At 44.4% G+C, this 14,843-nt stretch overlaps 1 protein-coding gene across 3 annotated transcripts in view; it reads left to right on the top strand.

The window, feature by feature from the left end:
- LOC147102961 (sodium-coupled monocarboxylate transporter 1-like) overlaps window positions 1-14,843 on the top strand; it is an 83,267-nt gene that overhangs the window by 20,040 nt on the left and 48,384 nt on the right. For all 3 annotated transcript variants that reach the window (XR_015073163.1, XM_085963946.1, XM_085963945.1), the window contains exons 4-7: window positions 1,931-1,996; window positions 5,005-5,056; window positions 7,242-7,309; window positions 9,266-9,420. Coding sequence is in view for 2 of the 3 variants with exons in the window: in XM_085963946.1 (XP_085820072.1) it covers window positions 1,931-1,996; window positions 5,005-5,056; window positions 7,242-7,309; window positions 9,266-9,420 (341 nt within the window). In the remaining variant the exon portion in view is untranslated. The remainder of the gene's footprint in view (window positions 1-1,930; window positions 1,997-5,004; window positions 5,057-7,241; window positions 7,310-9,265; window positions 9,421-14,843) is intronic.

Genomic DNA, 14,843 nt, shown 5'->3' with positions numbered 1-14,843 from the left:
ACTGATCCTTGTGGAACACCACTACCCACCTTCTGCCACTGTGAATAGCTACCCTTTACCCCTACTCTCTGCATTCTGTCTTGAAGCCAGCTAGCTATCCATTCTGCTACTTGTCCCCTGACTCCACATTCTCTGACCTTATTCATTAGTCTATTATGTGTTACCTTATCAAAGGCCTTTTGAAAATCTAGATAAATTACATCTACTGCATTACCCTTGTCTACTCTCACTGTTACCTCTTCAAAAAATTCAATGAGGTTGGTCAAGCAAGACTTTCCCTTTGAAATCCATGCTGACTATTCATAATTATATTTTTGATTTCTAGATGTTCTATTTTTTCCTTTAGTAGGGATTCCATTATTTTTCCTACCACCGATGTTAAGCTGACTGGTCTATAGTTCCCTGTACATGTTCTGTTTCCCTTCTTAAATATAGGTATTACTTTAGCTATCCACCAGTCTTCTGGCACTACAACTTTTTCTAATGAATTATTAAATATGTGTAATAATGCCTCTGCTAGCTCTTTCCTAGATTCTTTTAAAATGCACGGATGTAATCTGTCCAGACCAGGGGTTTTATCCACTATGGCCCAGAAATTAGGTTCGGGGGCTTGCCGCGCGTGCAAGCCCCCGATGTGCACTCACCCGGCGCGCCGACATCTGAAGCCTGGGCCTGCTTGGAATTCCTGTCACTGGCCCGGTTCAGATGTCGGCGCGCTGTGCTTACCTGATCCAGCGGCGTAGTTAGTTCGATGTGCCGGCTGGGATCAGGTGAGCACTGTGCAGCCAATCAGGGGAGGGGAAACTTCATTCATGAGTTTGATAGTAAGAACTGTCAAACTCATGAAAAGTACGGGCGCCCAAAAGACTAGTTTAACTTTAAATAAAATTTTAAAAAACATCCCAATAATTAAATAAACTATAAATAACTTTAAAAAACTATTTTAAACAATTAATCAAATTTTTGAAAAAAATAAAAAAAAATTTTTTAAATCGGGTCTAAAACTACACTTACCTTACTGTAAAGTCCTTAAAAACAATAAAGCTGTGGAAAAAATGTTATAATTTTAAGTAATAGACCACTTACCGTAAAGAATGAAGTCCTTACGTCTCCTTTTTACATTCGTAAAAAGGAGAGGCCCTTACACACGCGCAAACCTGTGGAAAAAAAGGAATTTCAGCACGCACGCGCAGACTCCTGCACGCACACGTTCGTCCTCTGAACCCCTTGGTTCAGAGGACAGGAAATGCCGGTTTTCCGCGCATGCGCTGTGCATGCTGAAAACCGGCACTTCCATCGGGCCCACGCGTGAGTACCCCGTCCGTACTCACGTGTTGGGCCCGGAATTACTGGGCCTTTGAGTTTGATTAGTTTATTTAATATATCTCCTCTTTTTATTTTAAATGCAGTTTTCTCATTTCTAATCTCATCGTCTGATGTCATGTCTACCTGTTCTGTCTCCCTGGTAAATACTAAAGTAAAGTAATTATTTAATATCTCTGCCATCTCTCTATTGCTGCCTGTGGTATTATCCTCTTCATCCCTTAGTGGCTCTATTCCCATCCTGACCTTCCTTTTATTATGTGCCTGTAAAATATTTTATTATTTTGTTTTATGTTCCTTGATCATTTAATTTCATAGTTCCTCTTTGCCTTCCTAATTGTTTTTTTGACTTCTCTCCTAATCTCTTCGTATTCTCCCTTATCATGCTCTCCCCTGCTGTCCATGTACTTAATGTATGCCTCTTTCCTTACCCTCAATTTTTCCCTTATGTCTTTATTCATCCATGGAGTCTCATTAGTGTTTAGCTTGTTCTCATTTTAGCAGAATATATTTTTCCTGGACTCTGTTGAACACCATTTTAAATGTTTACCATGAAACCTATGAGTAAAATTTAAAATATTGCAAATTTTTCATTTTGTTCCTACAGTATATTAATAGAAGATTTGGTTCAGCAGTGAAGTATCAAGTTGTTTTTGGCTTCTTATCCTACATGGTAAGTTCAGAAATAGATTTTTAAAGTACCTTAGATGTTACCTGTGCTTCTGGCTCAATAGTGCATCATTCATCGATTATACTCAGTCAACACACTTAGTTTGTTTGGGTAGACAGGATTATTTTTGAGGAAACCTAATGAAAAATCAGTGCCTCTACCGCCCAGTACTTCCATTACCTAGCCTGGCTCCCCAGCCACCCCACTAGTACTACATCCTAGCTTTCCAGGGCACCCACGTCCAGTACTCCAACCCCCACACCTGATACCCTACAGACCCCAATAACTCCTTCCAGTTCTCCCAAACCCCTCGGGCCTCACCACTCAGGCGTAACCTGAGTTCTCACAGTCACTAGATTTCCTCTTGAATGCACCCTTCCTCCCAGTGCTTTCAGACCTTGCATTCAGAAGGACAAGAACAGCAATGCCATGGAAACACCATCCCCTCCAGGTTTCCATCCAAGTCACACAAGTACAATGATGACACCCAGCTCTACCTCTTCACTACCTCTCTCGACCTCTCCACTGCCTCTGTGCTGTCAGACTGCCAACATCCTGACTTATTGCTGTTCCTTCATCTTCGCTGAGTCAAAAACCTAACATTGTGGGAACAGCATCACCTTGAGAGCATTGGAATAGTCGAGTCTGGAGATGAGAAAGGTATGGATGAAGGTTTCAGTTACAGATGGCTGAGGGAAATGCGGAGGAAGGTGATATTATGGAGGTGGATGTAAGCTGTCTGCGATGGAAAGAATATAGGGTTATAATGGGACGTTAGGGTTGTGAACAGTGTGGTTCAGCCTAAGACAATAGCTGGGGAGGGGGATGGTGTCAGTGGCAAGAGTATGGATTTTGTGGCAGGGGCTGAAGACTGTGGCTTCAATTTTCCTAATGTTCAGCTGGAGGAAGCTGCAGCTAAACCAGGACTGGATGTCGGAGAAGCAGTCTGACAGCACAGAAGCAGTGGCGGAGTCAAGAGAGGTGGTGCAGAGGTAGAGCTGGGTGTCATCAATGTGCATGTGGAGACTGGCCTCCGTGGCAATTTTAATCACCCTGCTCCTCCTGGCCCCACAAAAATAATTTTAGATTTACCTACTTTGGAGCCTCTTCCTCTTGACAGCTAGGTTTTACTGAGCGGAGCGTCCACGTGCATGTTCTGTCCAATAAGCCCTCAAAATTTCATCGGGTCCTATGTACATCATAGGAATCCAATTTGCTTAGATTATTGATTTAGGCAGACGCCTGGGCCGCCCAGCGGTGAACCTAGTTAAAATGGTGGCAGAGCGAGAATGGACCGGTAAGTTGACTACCTCGATTTTAACTCTGTTATGGTCTTGTTTTTCACGTGTGGAGGGAGGTAAAATCACCCCACTCGTGTCTGCGGATGATGTGACTAAGGGGCATCGTGTCGCTGAGGGCGAGAAGGGGACCATGGATGAATCCTTGGAGTTCTCTGCAGGTGATGGCACAGGGGTGGAAAGCAAAGCCATTGTTAGAGATGCTTTGGCCATGATCAGCTAGGTAAGTGTGGAACCAAGTCACACTGAGCTGGCCAACAGAGCTCTCTGGTAGGGTGGCGCCCATGCCCTCCCTCAACCTCATGTATGGCAGGCATAGCAGGCACCTGAGTTTCTGGACGTATAAGGTAAGTGGGCAACCAAAATGTATCCGTAGTTGTGCGGAGATCCATTGGCCCGCTGTAAATGAGGTGCCCTCCCACCGACCCCTCATACACTCGTAAAATCAGTGCTGGGGGGCACCGGTGGTAGAGGGGGGAGGGGGGAATCCTGATGTAACCACCGAGATCATGGTCTGTAGGCTTTTGGGCCCATTGTTTCTAAGTCAGAAGTTTGTGAGCTTGAACCTCATTTCAGGACTTGAATACATAAGCTAGGCTGACACTCCACTGATAAAATACTGTATTGTCCGAGATGCTATTTTTTTTTTATTCGCTTATGGGATATAGGCATCGCTGGCAAGGCCAGAATTTATTGCCCATCCCTAATTGCCCTCGAGAAGGTGGTGGTGAGCCGCCTTCTTGAACCACTGCAGTCCGTGTGGTGAAGGTACTCCCACAGTGCTGTTAGGTAGGAAGTTCCAGGATTTTGACCCAGCGACGATGAAGGATCGGCGATATATTTCTAAGTCAGGATGGCGTGTGACTTGGAGGGGAACTTGGAGGCGGTGGTGTTCCCATGCGCCCGTTGCCCTTGTCCTTCTAGGTGGAAGAGGTTGCGGGTTTGGAAGGTGCTACCGAAGAAGCCTTGGCGAGTTGCTGCAGTGCATCTTGTAGATGGTACACACTGCAGCCACGGTATGCCGGTGGTGGAGGAAGTGAATGTTTAAGGTGGTGGATGGAGTGCCAATCAAACGGGCTGCTTTTTCCTGGATGATGTCGAGCTTGTTGAGTGTTGTTTAAGCGAGACATTAAACAGAGGCTTCATCTAACAATAAAGATCCCATGGCACTATTCAAAGAATAGAGAGTTCTCCTATTTTCCCAGCTAACCTTCCTCCCTCAGCCAACACCTCCAAAAACAGATTAACTGATAATTTTCAGATTGCTGTCTGCCTGGACTCTTACTGCATGACAGATGGCTGCAGCATTTGCCTAAATCACCACAGTCACAGCACTGCAGAAAGTAATTGTTTGTAGCACTTTGACATGTTCATGAGAGATGTTTCTTCTTAATGGTTGAGTTGACTTTAATGGGATTTCAATCGGGGCCATTGCCAATTACTTTCAATAGAACATTTGTAATATAATAACATCAAATTGGGATGAACTGTGGTCTAAAGTAATACATGATCTGATTAGTTTGTCCAATTGTATAGGAGTAAAATCAGTTTAACAGTTTCAATATAAAGTAACTTGCCATATTTACAGTCTGGCTTTGACTATATTGAGAGATAACAGCACGTGTTACATGGTTATGAGAATTTTGAGTATAAGATTCATTGTAAGTAAGTTTTTTTCAATCATTTTTAATGTGTTGTTTGGCTGTCTTTCAGGTTATTTATCTTGGCATTGCCACCTATACACCTGCATTAGCACTCAGTGAAGGTAAGTTGAGCAATTTTTCATGATAGTTACCAGTTACAGTTCAATGTTGTAATGAGGAATTCTTCTTATTCCCACTAGATCTCCACCACATGCTTTGCTACCACGTACACAGCAATTGAGTCTCCCATGGAGCCAAGGCCACTCTCCTGGGGCAGCGCCTCTGCACTCTCAGGGTTCTGCTGGAGAACAAACTGCTGGAGTGATGTGACGCTCCGGAAGCCCCTTTCAACAGTGGCCCTCAAGCCTAAGATGGCAACCACCTAAACTTGTGCTGTGATAGAAGCTGTCAGATTTGTCATGAGGTGTTCTACCATGGTGGGTTCCACTGCTTTGCTGATGGTCCATGCTGGACTGAATGGTATCCATGTTCTGTGCAAAGCCTCACGCCAAGTTAAAGCTGGACTCCTTCATGCGTCACGACATTGTGTGCAAACTCTCCGGCAGGCTGCCCAGTGCACCAAGCATTTCCTGGGTTATGCCCATTAGCGTTCTTCTGTAGCCTGGCCCATCGAAGTCAGCATCTGAGTCCTCTACAGCAGAACTAGTATGTGACCTCACCCTCTGGTGGGCTGACACCTGTAGCATCCTCTCTCCATGACCTAGCTCCTGCACACTTGTGCCTGGTGAGTCACCACGTGCACATCCCTCCTCTAAAGTTCGTGCAGTGTCAGTACCTGAGCTGGTGGTTGCGAGAGTGAGATCAAGTGATGGCGCACCCTCTGCTACACTGCGCTCATCTTCCTCCACTGGCTGAGAGACGTCGACATTCTCGGGAGCTAAAATGAAAAAATGGAACAAGGGTAGGTTGTGGTCTGAGGAAGAGCAGAGAGAAAGAAGAGGTTGTTGAAAGCATCTGCAGCTTGTCGTGCAGAGTATCTGGGGTGAGGGAGAAATGAGAAGAGGCAAAGAGGATTAGGTATAAAGGAATATTGCCTGGAGTCTCCTGCAGTGTCGCCAGTGGCCAAGACCTCCACTCTCCCCCTTCACATTATTGCCAAGACACCCTCTTTAATGGGAGAGGATGTGCAAATGCATTGTTCCTCCTCACTTCACAGCCTGTTGCCTGGTGTTGCGAGCCAGCTTTTCTGCAAGAAAAAGGGAAGTGTGTTAGTGAGAATTTTGTGACGTGTTTGTAGAATGTGATGGCCATGATTGAATAGCTGTTATTGTGTCTGTGTGAGATGTAAGTTGTGGGTAAGTGAAGTTTATAATAGTGCTGCATATGTGAGGATGAGGATAAGAATGTTTAGTGAAGTGTGGTGCAGTGAATGCAGCGCAGTGCGGGAGGGGAGTGTTGTAAGTGTTGTAATTAATGAGGCTGTGAGTGGTGCAACTGGGGAGAGAACATATTTTAACAGAGTTCTTACCTTAACACCTCTAGTCAAATCATTGAACTTTTCCCTACATTGCATCAATGTTCTTAGAGCAATGTTCCTGGCATTGACGTCATGAGAAATCTCCTCATCAGATGCCTGGAGGGCTTCTTGTCCCCCTCAGGGAAAAGGGATGTTGCTCCACCTGTCCACTGCCTACACCAAGGCCTCTAATGGAGCATCAGAAAATCTTGGTGCCCACTCTACTCCCCCTTCAGCCATTTCCTTCACAGGTACTTTCCGAACAGGTCTTGCAGCCAGAATGCACCTCGCCTTTAAGAGCTGCTGGGTATCTTTAAGTAGCGGCTGGCCTCCTGATATCAGGCTCCCCGAGATGTGAGTGGCCAATAAACAGCGCGGCTAGTGCTAGTTGCACGCAGGACTAATTGTAATGAACAGATTTTACGGGCTGCCTGCATGGGTTCCAACTGCCGCAGGTAGTCCGCGCACCACCCCCCACTCCCCCCCCTCCCCACACACACCCCTCCCCTTTCCATTACTCCTGTAAACTAGGTAAATAAAAGTAAGTAAGTACCTTGGAATATAGACATGGCTGAAGCTGAGTGAGCACCCACTGGACATAATATTTATCCAACAAGCGAGCCTGGCGTCATGATACGCTCATGATCTTTTGCTCCTATGTTAGTTCATTTATCAGGAATGATAGTTGCATGATATTCGGTGAGTAGCATACATGTATCATTATCTTATCTATTCAGTTATGTTACCACCTCATAAATTAGCCTGTAAGTAAATTAACCGGTTACTGTACTTATCATTTTAACCTTTCTCAATAATTGTTTCTGTTTCAGTTACTGGGGTAAACTTGTGGATTTCCATCATAACCACAGGATTCGTGTGTACACTGTATACAACACTAGTAAGAAAACTCAATTTGATGTTTAAAGGAGTACAATATAATTTTAACCTTTTTCACTAATTGTCTCTGTTTCAGTTACTGTTTTAGACTCAATAGACCGAATGGCCGCCTTCTGTGCTGTATGATTCTGTGAATAGAGTTGAAAGTAATTGGGGGGGAAATTCGGTTGGTTAGCGCCTCCCGGTAGCTCCTTAAGAGAGGTGTGTAGCACTTGATTTTGCGCTCAAATCACCTCCAGGGGTGATAGAGGTGAATTTTGCGGTCGGTGGCGATAATTAACGCCGGTCACTAAACTTAGCGCCTGGCTGATATTAGTGCCCCAAAATGGGCGATACCCAATTTTTCCCCCATTGTGTTTATCTAGATCGTCGCAGTGGTGTTTTCCTGACTCATACACTTCCCGTTCATCTTATTTATGGCTGACATTTTGGAACTAAATCGAAATAATCAATTCCTGTTAAGCGTATGATGAGTTGTGGAGAAAAGTTTTTTCTTGGCTCAGAATTCTGTAAAGGGCAAATGAAATTCAATGCAGTAGATATCGGGTCTCGTTATGCCCAGTTTACGGCGGTACAATAAGTGTAACAAAGCCCAATTTTGGGGACCAACATCCTGCGCCCCACAGACACCTGAAAAGCATCCAACTCAAAATTGGGACATGCCATTTTTCAGGGATCTGGCGTGGCTGCCTGAAACAGTCACTAGGCCTTTAGCATATGCTAATGAGGGCTCAAACGCCTGTTTTAGGACCCCAGTGGGAAATTGGGCTGTGCTGAGCAGAGCAAGCATCAGTCCCGCTCCACTCATGTTTTCTAGACGTGGACGCAATGCAGCCAGCGGCCGCTAAAGAGGAGCAGGAATACTCTTCTCGGCTCCACAGTGCCCCTGCCAGCCGCTACTGGCTGTGATCAGACCTGTTCCCACTGTCCTCCCCATCCCTTCCACACACTTACTTAAAGGCTGCTGCTCGCAAGGCAAGCGGCCTGAAATTTGTTTTTCAAGGTGAGCAAGGTGCTTGTGGCAGCACAATAGGTGCCCGCAGTTCACCAAGCTTTTTGAAATGAGATTTAAACAGAGAATGCTGGAAATACTCAGCAGATCAGACAGCATCTGTGGAGAGAAAAACAGAGTTAACGTTTCAGGTCTGTGACCTTTCGTCAAAACTGGATAATGTTACAGATGTTACATTTCAGGTGTATAGGCTAACACTTGAAGCTAATGTTTCAAGAGTACACATAAACATTTCAGGTATATATGTTAACATTTCAGGTGTATAGCCATATTAGGCTCAAATAACTGTTGGTAATTTTAGTGTAAAAATACTTAATATTAGAATAGGCTAGCACCTTTGTTAGAATAGTGGACAAAGGAATGTAATATGAATAGATTAGCATTAGGCCAGTATTTTAGCAACAGTAATTTCCAGCCTATTGTTTTCATGTCTCTGCCTCTTGTTCTGTTTCCTTTACCAGTCTTTCTCTATCTTTACGGTTTTCGCTATGATTTTTCATTTTCATGTTTTCTTTGCTTTTTTCTCTTCTCACAGATTTATTTCGTGCCCTTTACCATTCTTGCTTTGCTTGTCTTAACTTTGCCATCTCTTGTTTTGTGTTTGTTTTTCTCTTTCTCTGTCTCAGCCCTATATTTAACTTCATTAATGAATATAGGATCTACTCGTATGGACATTCTACTTTTTCATGTCTGATATAATAGTTATTCTTTCTGCTAAATATCAAACAAATGTGTTAGTGACAGCTTCTTCCTCCAAAAGCAGTTTGTCTTGTTGTCAAAGTAGCATCACCTCTATTCTTGTCAGGCTGCTATTTATCCATACAGGTGCAGTACATCAATCCTGATCAAGGCACGCAGAACTCGGTTTAATGTATTATCCCTTGCTCAGATATCTCTATAGGAAATGAAAGAATGTTTTATTATTATTTGTCATTTCTTTTTTAGGGTGGCATTAAAGCTGTTGTGTGGACAGATGTATTCCAAATCTGTGTAATGCTGGCTGGCCTCCTTGCTGTGATGATTCAGGGAGTAATTCAGGTCGGAGGGTTTGGAAAGGCTTGGAGAATTGCAGAGAGTGGTGGGCGCATCAATTTTTTTGAGTGAGTAGATTTGAAGTGCTGTTATGGGTTTAGAGGTGGCTACAATAGTTTATTTCTATTTTTACCTCCGCTTTAGAGATGCACACACTACACTACACACTATGCCAAGCACAATACTAAAGCATCTCCCAGTATTAGAACAGCAAAAGAAGTTAGAAATGAAGTTAAGATACTAAAAGATCAAAATGAAGGTGATGTGGAGGAAGAAGGGAAACTAATCAAAATACTAATGAAGTATTCACTAAGGAGGATAGCATAATTATATTGTACTATAGCTCCAGCGCCTCAAATTTACCAGAAATTTCTCAGGCCACTTTCGGAGAGATAGCGAACAAGTCAATGGAACTGAAGACAAATAAATTCTCTGAATCTGATAACATTTATTTGGGTATCGAAGAAATCCTGGGAGGAGATCTGCAGTGCACTGGCTAAGATCATGAGGTAATATCTGACTGTTGGTTAGATACCATAGGATTGGAATCAGGTGACTATAATAACAACATAAGCGAGTACAGAAAAATACAGGTCTAACTTCCATACCAGGCAAAGTAATAGAAACCATTGTAAGGCATAGACTGATGCGAGTACCTATATTGAAATGGCCGTCTAAGAAATAATGAAGAAGGGGAAGATCAAACCTTACCAACTTCTCTGATTTTTATGAGGATGTTGCAAGTGAAGTAGATAATGGAATTCTTTTTAACGGCCTGTAGTTGTGGGACTGACCACCAGCCTTGGAGGCCTTCTGACTCCAGGCCTGAAAATTCAGCTTGTGCTGGAGTAGGCCACTTATCTTCCAGCGTAACTTCACCTTGTTGCTTGGCTCCCTCAGTCCCTCCAACCTGAGGGGGAGCGTGGTCAGGCACAAGGTTCACCTCTTAGGGCACCAATGGAAAAGGATACCCATGGGCTGCAAGCACAGGAAATCGAGGCCAGAGGACTGGGAACTTCATTACTATGGCAACAATGGGTCTTGCACCTATTACAGGCAGAGGCCCTGCTCCACCCTTCATAGGAAGCCCTGGAATTCCAGAGACAATATAAAGGGGATGGAACCCTGTCGGAACAGGTCTCCGCACATTTTTTCCTGACCTTTCCATCAGGAAATAGGTGTTTCCCAAGGGCAAAGGTTAGGAGAATCAGCTCCAAAAACTTTGCTGTGTTTGCCTACACAAGTCACACATATCAAAACACAATTCATTGAGGGAAAAATTCAGTTGCTTTGCGCCTCCCATTAGCGCCTTAAGAGGGCGTTAATGGGGCGCAAAGCAACTAGTACCTCTGCGCAGTGATGTTTGCACCGCTAGCGAAATTAACTAGACATTAGCTAAATTAGCTAAACACTACCGCCACGATCTCCTGCGCTGGCAGATCATAGAAACATAGAAGATAGGAGCAGGAGTAGGCCATTCAGCCCCTCGAGCCTGCTCCGCCATTCAATGCGATCATGGCTGATCATCCAAATTCAGTACCCTGTCCCTGCTTTCTCCCCATACTCCTTGATCCCTTTAGCCTTAAGAAACATATCCAACTCCTTCTTGAATATATTTAATGAATTGGCCTCTACTGCCTTCTGTGGTAGAGAATTCCACAGGTTCACCACTCTCTGGGTGAAGAAATTCCTCCTCATCTCTGTCCTAAATGGCTTACCCCTTATCCTGAGACTGTGACCCCTGGTTCTGGACTCCCAAACCATCGGGAACATCCTTCCTGCATCTAGTTTGTCTAGTCCTGTTAGAATTTTATAAGTTTCAATGAGATCCCCTCTCATTCTTCTAAACTCCAGCGAGTACAAGCCCAGTCGACCCAATCTCTCCTCATACGTCATCCCTGCCATCCCAGGTATCAACCTGGTGAATCTTCGCTGCACTCCTTCCATGGCAAGAACATCCTTCCTCAGATAAGGCGACCAAAACTGCACACAATACTCAAGATGTGGTCTCACCAAGGCCCTGTACAACTGCAGCAAGACATCCTTGTTCCTGTACTCAAACCCTCTCGTTACGAAGGCCAACATATCATTTGCCTTCTTAACCGCCTGCTGCACCTGCATGCTTACCTTCAGCGACTGGTGCACAAGGACGCCCAGGTCGCGTTGCTCTTCCCCTTCTCCCAATCTATTGCCATTCAGATAATAATCTGCCTTCCTGTTTTTGACACCAAAATGGATAACCTCGCATTTATCCACGTTATATTGCATCTGCCATGCTTCTGCCCAATCACCCAACCTGTCCAAATCATACTGGAGTTTTTCGGCATCCTCCTCACAGCACACACGCCCACCCAGCTTTGTGTCATCTGCAAACTTGGTGATATTACATCTAGTTCCCTCATCCAGATCATTAATATATATTGTGAATAGCTGGGGTCCAAGGACCAATCCCTGCGGTACCCCACTAGTCACTGCCTGCCACTTGGAAAAAGAGCCGTTTATTCCAACTCTTTGCTTTCTGTCTGCCAACCAGTTCTCTATCCAAGTCAATACCTTGCCCCCAATCCCATGTGCCTTAGCTTTACACGCTAATCTCTTATGCGGGACCTTATCGAAAGCCTTCTGAAAGTCCAAATACACCACATCCACTGGTTCTCCCTTATCTATTCTACCAATTACATCCTCAAAAAATTCCAGTAGATTAGTCAAGCACGATTTACCTTTTGTAAATCCATGTTGACTTTGTCCGATCCGGTCACTGTTTTCCAAGTGCTCTGCTATTACATCTTTTATAATGGACTCTAGCATTTTCCCCACTACCGATGCCAGGCTTACCGGTCTGTAATTCCCCGGTTTCTCTCCACCTTTTTTGAACAGTGGGGTAACATTAGCTACCCGCCAATCCATGGGTACTGTTCCAGAGTCTATCGAATTTTGGAAGATGACGAGCAATGCATCGACTATTTCTAGGGCCACTTCCTTAAGTACCCTAGGATGTAGATTATCAGGCCCAGGGGATTTATCGGCCTTCTATCCCGTCAATTTCTCTAACACCATTTCCCTACAAATACTGATTTCTATCAGTTCCTCCCTTTCATTAGACCCTATGTTCCCCGACATCTCTGGGAGGTTATTTGTGTCCTCCTTTGTGAAGACAGAACCAAAGTATGTATTTAATTGGTCTGCCATTTCTTTGTTCCCCATTATAAATTCCCCTGATTCTGACTGCAAGGGACCTACGCTTGACTTCACCAATCTTTTTCTCTTCACATATCTATAAAAGCTTTTATAGTCAGTTTTTATGTTCCCTGAAAGCTTACTCTCATATTCTATTTTCCCCCTCTTAATTAATCCCTTTGTCCTCCTTTGTTGAAACCTAAACTGCTCCCAATCCTCAGGTTTACTGCTTTTTCTGGCCAATTTATATGTCCTCTCCTTGGATCTTATGCTATCTCTAATTTCCCTTGTTAGCTACAGTTGAGTCACCTTTTTTGTTTTATTTTTATGCCAAACTGGGATGAACAAATTCTGTAGTTCATCCATGCGATCTTTGAATATTTGCCATTGCCTATCCATCGTCAATCCTTTGAGAGACATTCCCCAATCAATCCTACCCAACTCGTGCCTCATACCATTGTAGTTTCCTTTATTTAAATTCAGGACCCTAGTCTCTGAGTCAACTACTTCACTCTCCATCTTAATGAAGAATTCTATCATATTATGATTGCTCCGACCCAAGGGGCCTCGCACAACAAGATTGCTAATTAATCCTTTCTCATTACATAATACCCAGTCTAAGATGGCCTGATCTTTGGTTGGTTCCTCGACATATTGGTCCAGGAAACCATCCCGTATACACTCCAGGAATTCCTCCTCCACAGTATTGTTACTAATTTGGTTAGCCCAATCTATATGTAGATTAAAGTCACCCATGATAACTGCTGTGCCCTTATTGCACGCTTCTCTAATTTCCCTTTTAATGCCATCCCCGACCTCCACATTACTGTTTGGAGGTCTATATACCACTCCCACTAACGTTTTCTGCCCCTTGGTATTTCTCAGTTCTACCCATACAGATTCCACATCATCAGAGCTAATATCCTTCCTTACAATTGTGTTAATCCCCTCTTTAACCAGCAATGCTATCCCACCTCCTTTTCCTTTTTGCCTATCTTTCCTGAATATTGAATACCCCTGGATGTTGAGTTCCCAGCCTTGGCCACCCTGGAGCCATGTCTCCGTAATCCCAATCATAGCATATTCGCTTACCTCTATTTGCGCAGATAATTCATCCACCTTATTACGAATGCTCCTCGCATTAAGACACAAAGCCTTCAGGCTTGTTTTTTTAACGCACTTAGATCTTTTAGAATTATTATTTACTGTGGCCATGTTTGATTTAAACCCTTGATTTCTCTGCCTGCCACTTTTGTTTTTCTCCTTCCTGTCTTTTGCTTTTATCCTTCTTTCCCTTTCCTCTGTCTCCCCGCTCAGGTTCCCAACCCCCTGCCATTTTAGTTTAAACCCTCCCCCAGAGCACTAGCAAACACTCCCCCTAGGACATCGGTCCCGGCCCTGCCCAGGTGCAAACCGTCCGTTTTGTACTGGTCCCACCTCCCCCAGAACCGGTTCCAATGTCCCAGGAATTTGAATCCCTCCCCCTTGCACCATTCCTCTAGCCACGTATTCAACTGAAATATCCTTCTATTTATACTCTGACTAGCACGTGGCACTGGTAGCAATCCTGAGATTACTACCTTTGAGGCCCTATTTTTTAATTTACCTCCTAACTCCCTAAATTCAGCTTTTAGGACCTCATCTATATCATTGGTACCTAACTGCACCACGACAACTGGCTGTTCACTCTCACTTTCCAAAATGTTCTGCAGCCACTCTGAGACATCCTTGACCCTTGCACCAGGGAGGCAACACACCATCCTGGAGTCTCATTTGCGGCCGCAGAAACGCCTATCTATTCCCCTTACAATAGAATCCCCTATCACTATAGCTCTCCCACTCTTTTTCCTCCCGTCCTGTGCAGCAGAACCACCCCTGGTGCCAGGAAGTTGGCTGCTGCTGCCTTCCCCTGGTAAGCCATCCCCCCCATCAGTATCCAAAGTGGTATATCTGTTTGAGAGGGGGATGGCCACAGGGGACCCCTGCACTACCTGCCTGCGCCTACTACTCTGCCTGTTGGTCACTGATTCCCTTTCTGCCTGTGCAACCTTTGCCTGCGGTGTGACCAACTGCTTAAACATGATATCCACGATGTCCTCAGCATCACGAATAGTCCAGTATGTATCCAATCGCAGCTTCAGTGCCGCAATGCAGTCTGCCAGTAGCTGCAGCTGGATACACTTCCTGCACACATGGTCGTCAGGGACACAAGAAGTGTGCCTGAGTTCCCACATAGCGCAGGAGGAGCATACCACAGGGCCGGGCTCTCCTGTCATGACTTACCCTTTAATTAATTCAAAATAAATTAAATCAA

This window comes from Somniosus microcephalus, chromosome 21, assembly GCF_052327205.1.
Source record: "Somniosus microcephalus isolate GS21.2 chromosome 21, FLI_Smic_1.0, whole genome shotgun sequence".
Lineage (NCBI taxonomy): Eukaryota > Metazoa > Chordata > Chondrichthyes > Squaliformes > Somniosidae > Somniosus > Somniosus microcephalus.
This window is presented reverse-complemented; position numbering and strand designations above follow the sequence as displayed.